This window comes from Eimeria tenella, genomic scaffold (genome assembly GCF_000499545.2).
Source record: "Eimeria tenella Houghton genomic scaffold, Eth_scaff108, whole genome shotgun sequence".
Classification (NCBI taxonomy): Eukaryota; Apicomplexa; class Conoidasida; order Eucoccidiorida; family Eimeriidae; genus Eimeria; species Eimeria tenella.
The window spans coordinates 110,711-114,697 of NW_013541470.1; the positions used below are offsets into that span (position 1 = coordinate 110,711).

Sequence of the window (3,987 nt, forward strand, 5' to 3'; positions counted from 1 at the left end):
TTGCTGCTGCGGTGGAGCAGCAGCCGTCGACCACCAGCAGCAGCAGCTGCTGCTGCTGCTGCTGCTGCTGCAGTGGCTGCGGAAGCAGCAGCAGCAGGGGACATGCTGCTGCTCTCGGTCCCCGACAGCTACTCCACCTTAGCAGCAAAAACCCTCACCGTGCTGCAGTGGCAAGCAGCAGCATGTCCTGCTGCTTCCTTCTTGATAAAGGTGGACGGGGACGTGCTGCTGCAGCAGCGGCGGCAGCTGCTGCTGCTGCTGCAGCAGCAGCAGCAGCAGCAGGCCCTCGTGCTCGGGGACCTCAAAGAGGGGCCCTTCGGGGGCCTCGCTCAGCGCAGCAAAACAAATAAAAGTCATCAGCCTTCAGATATATATCCTTACATGTACTACCCAAGTTATGTGCTGGGGGGGATGTACATTTTGTCTGCTGCTGCTGCTGCTGCTGCTGCTGCTGCTGCAGCACAACTCCCAGAAGTCTTCAATGAAGACACGCTCGTGGGCCTCGCTCTCCGCCTCTTCGGCGTTGCGCCGCAGCAGCTGCCGCTGCCGCTGCAGTTTTTTAGCAGGCCCAACCCGCTTGAGCTGCAGCAGCCTGCTGCTGCTGCTGCTACTGCAGCAGCAGCAGCAGCAGAGCCGGGCGAAGACCCTGACGAGCACCGCCACTTTTGCTACCTCGCCAGATTTGCTGCTGTTCATTCTGTGTCTCTTTTTACTCTCAAGAGATACTACAAATGGAGGCAGCAGGGGGGACACACGCGCTGCAGCAGCTGCGGCAGCAGCAGCAGCAGCGGCTACAGCAGCTGCTGCTGCTGCACGAGCAGCGCCTGCAGCTACAACAGCACTGGCAACTGCAGCAGCAGCAGCAATTGCTGCCCGTAGGCCTCCTGTGAACCCGCATCGCAGCGACGCGGCAGCAGCAGCAGCAGCTGCTGCTGCTGCTGCCCAGCGGCAGATCCGCTTGCAGCGGCGCCAGCTGCTGCTGCTGCTGCTGCTGCTGCTGCTGCTGCCGCAGTGAACTTGCCGGCAGCAAAGGCGGCAGACGCGCTGCAGCCGCTGCGCAGCAGTGCTTGACTGTGAGCTCCTGCTGCTGCTGCAGCAACAGCAGCTCGTGCTGCTGTAACTCCACAAGCAGCAGCAGCAGCAGCCAGAGCAGCACCTGCTGCTGCTTTTTCCGCTTCATTCGACGCCAGTTTGAACTCAAAGTTTGCCAAAGAGGTTTCAGCTAAAAAAGAAGTTGCAAAGACAGCAGCAGGAACTGCTGCTGCAGCAGCAGCACGAACAGAAACAGCAGCAGACACTGCAGCAGCACTTGCTGCTGCTGCCTTGACACACAGAGCAACAACAAAAAGAAATAAACAGAAGCTACAGCTGCAACTGCTGCAACTGCTGCAGCTGCTGCAGCTGCTGCAGCTGTTGCTGCAGTGACTGCTGTACCGATGCAGCTGCTAAGGTCCGTGCCAGTTCTGCTGCTGCTGCTGCTGCTGCTGCTGCGGCTGGTGTGTCCGGTGCGCCATCAGCTGCAGTTGTATGTGCAGTGGGTCGCTGCCTCTTGCCCCGCAGCCTCCCTCTCAGCGTTGTCCTTCCGCTGCTGCTGCTGCTGCAGCTGCTGCTGCTGCAGCTGCTGCTGCTGCAGCTGCAGCAGCTGCTGCTGCAGCTGTTGCTGCTGCTGCTGCAGCTGCTGCATTCGCTGCTTTGCTGCTGCAATCCTGGCTAGCAGGGGCATTGTGTCTACGCCCAGCCACAGCCTGTCGCCCTCAAGAGCTTCTTGCTGCTGCCACGCTGAGGGATTATCAACAGCTTTTAGCAGCTGCAGCGGCGGCAGCTTCCAGGACCCTGCTGCTGCTGCTGCTGCTGCTGCCTGTCCGTGCTCCTGCTGCCGCTGCAAGAACGAGCTCAACTGCGACTCGCAGCCGCGCTCAGCTGCTGCTGCTGCTGCTGCTGTTGCTGCTGCAGCTTCCTTGTTGGAGCGCTCAACAGGGACATGCCAGATCTCACGTAGCTGCTGCTGCTGTGGTTGCTGCTGCTGCTGCGGCGGTAGCTGCTGTGGCTGCTGCTCCTGAAGCTGTAGTTGTTGTGGCTGCTGCGGCTGTCGGTGCTGCTGCTGTGGCTGCTGGGGTTCCTGCTGCTGCTGCTGTGGCTGCTGGGGTTCCTGCTGCTGCTGCTGTGGCTGCTGGGGTTCCTGCTGCTGCTGCTGCTGTGGCTGCTGCTGCTGCTGCTGCTGCTGCTGCTGTGGCTGCTGCTGCTGTGGCTGCTGCTGCTGTAGCTGCTGCTGTTGTGGCTGCTGCTGTGGCTGCTGCTGCTGCTGCTGCACGCGTGCTGTCACTAGCCGCCGCTCCCCGACAAACAGCACAGGGGCTCCAGGAGGGGCAAATATATTTTGCAGCATTCTGCTGCCCCTCTGCCACTCCTGCTGCTGTTGCTGCTGCTGCTGCTGCTGCTTGGCGCGCCTCATCCAGGGCCAGTCAGCTTCACCCACCTGCTGCTGCTGTTGCTGCTCAGGAGCAGCAAAAGGAGCTGCAGCAAAGAAACCCCGTTCTCGTTGCTGCTGAAGCTCAGCAGCCTCCTTGGAATCCCCTATTCGGTGCTGCTGCTGCGGCTGTGGCTGCTGCTCCTGCTTGTGCTGCTGGACTTGCTGCTGCTGTTGCACTTGCTGCTGCTGCAGCTGCTGCTGTTGCAGCTGCTGCAGCTTCTGCAGCTGGCTTACCCCCTCGTAGACGTGGCCATCCTTGTGTAAGTGAATGTCCCTGCTCGCGTGCCTCTGCTGCTGCAGACTGCCCTGCTGCTGCTGCTGCTGCTGCAGTTTCCGCCCATGATATCGGGGTCCCTGAAGTGGTTCTTGCTGCTGCTGCTGCTCGTGCTGCAGCTGCAGATCGGTCCCAAAGAAAGCAGTGTCCGGTCTCCTCCACTTTTCTCTGCCGCTAGCCTCCGCTGCGTGTCCCACTGCATGCTGCTGCTGCTGCTGCTGCTGCCGCTGCTGCTGCTGCCGCTGCTGCTGCTGCTGCTGGAAAGCAAAAGGCAGCAAAGACAGCTGCCGCCAGTGAAGGAAAGGCAGCCGCAGCTGCGAGGCCAATCGGTGGTCTCTAAATCGGTCATTCGTCAGCAGCGGCAGCGGCAGGTACGCGTTTTGCTGCTCCTGCTGCTGCTGCTGCTGCTGCTGCAGTGGCTCTTGGTGGTGCTGCGGCTGCTGCTCGGACTGCTGCTGCTGCTGCTGCTGCTGTGGCTGCTGGCTCTGCAGCAAAAAATCCAGAAGGTATTCCTGCTCCGGCACAGCCGCTTGCAAAGCAGAACTCTGCAAGTCTTGCAGCTGACTGCGCTGCGGCTCCTGCTGCTGTTGCTGCTGCGGCTGTTGCTGCTGCGGCTGTGGCTGCTGTCGAAGCCCTTGGCTCTCCTCCTGCTGCTGCTGCTGCTTCTGCGACTGCTGCTGCTGCGGCTGCTGCTGCGGCAAGGACAGAACTTCCTGCAGCAGCTCCTGCTCTGATACGGGAGGGTCTAGCACGTGCCGCCTCAAAACAGCAACGACTGGAGGCAAAGCTAGCTGTTTCTGCTGCTGCTGCTGCGGCTGCTGCTGCTGTTGCTGCTGCTGCTGCTGCTGCTGCTGGTGCTGCTGCTGCCTTATGCGCTGCTGCAGCGGCTTCAAAACCTCATCTAGAGACGGTGGCGGCGGCAGCAGCGGCTGCTGTTGAACAATAGCGTTTTCTTCCTTGCTGCTGCTGCTGCTGCAGCAGCTGCTGCTGCTGCTGCCTATAGGGCCTGAGAGAGTCGCAAGAAGGTGGTAGTGGTCATCGTGGGCCCCTGAGCCGCAGACGAAGAGACACCGTTGCTGCTGCCACAGCTGCAGCAAAGCCCTGTCTTGGCAAGTCAGCTTTTGAGTCCTGCTGCTGCTGCTGCTGCTGCTGCTGCTGCGGTGCGTCGAGTCGCTGCTGCAGCGCTTGCTTTGGTTCGGCACCTGAACCTCATCAACGCATTTGGGGCAGAGACCCAACTCAC

General features: G+C 61.1%; 2 protein-coding genes across 2 annotated transcripts in view; one reads left to right on the forward strand and one right to left on the reverse strand.

Annotated features, from left to right (window-relative positions):
* The window catches only part of ETH_00027315 (uncharacterized protein), a gene marked incomplete at both ends in the record, with an annotated part of 1,604 nt that extends 725 nt beyond the window's left edge, over positions 1-879 (forward strand). Inside the window, one exon of the mRNA XM_013372802.1 lies at positions 1-879. Coding sequence (XP_013228256.1) covers positions 1-879 — 879 coding nt within the window.
* A 634-nt stretch (positions 880-1,513) lies between these two features.
* On the reverse strand, positions 1,514-3,792 carry ETH_00027320 (uncharacterized protein; the record flags this gene model as incomplete). Its single annotated transcript, XM_013372803.1, has 1 exon — positions 1,514-3,792. A coding segment is annotated over one exon (2,279 nt), but the record flags the coding sequence as incomplete, so codon positions are not given.
* Between the last annotated feature and the right edge of the window lie 195 nt (positions 3,793-3,987).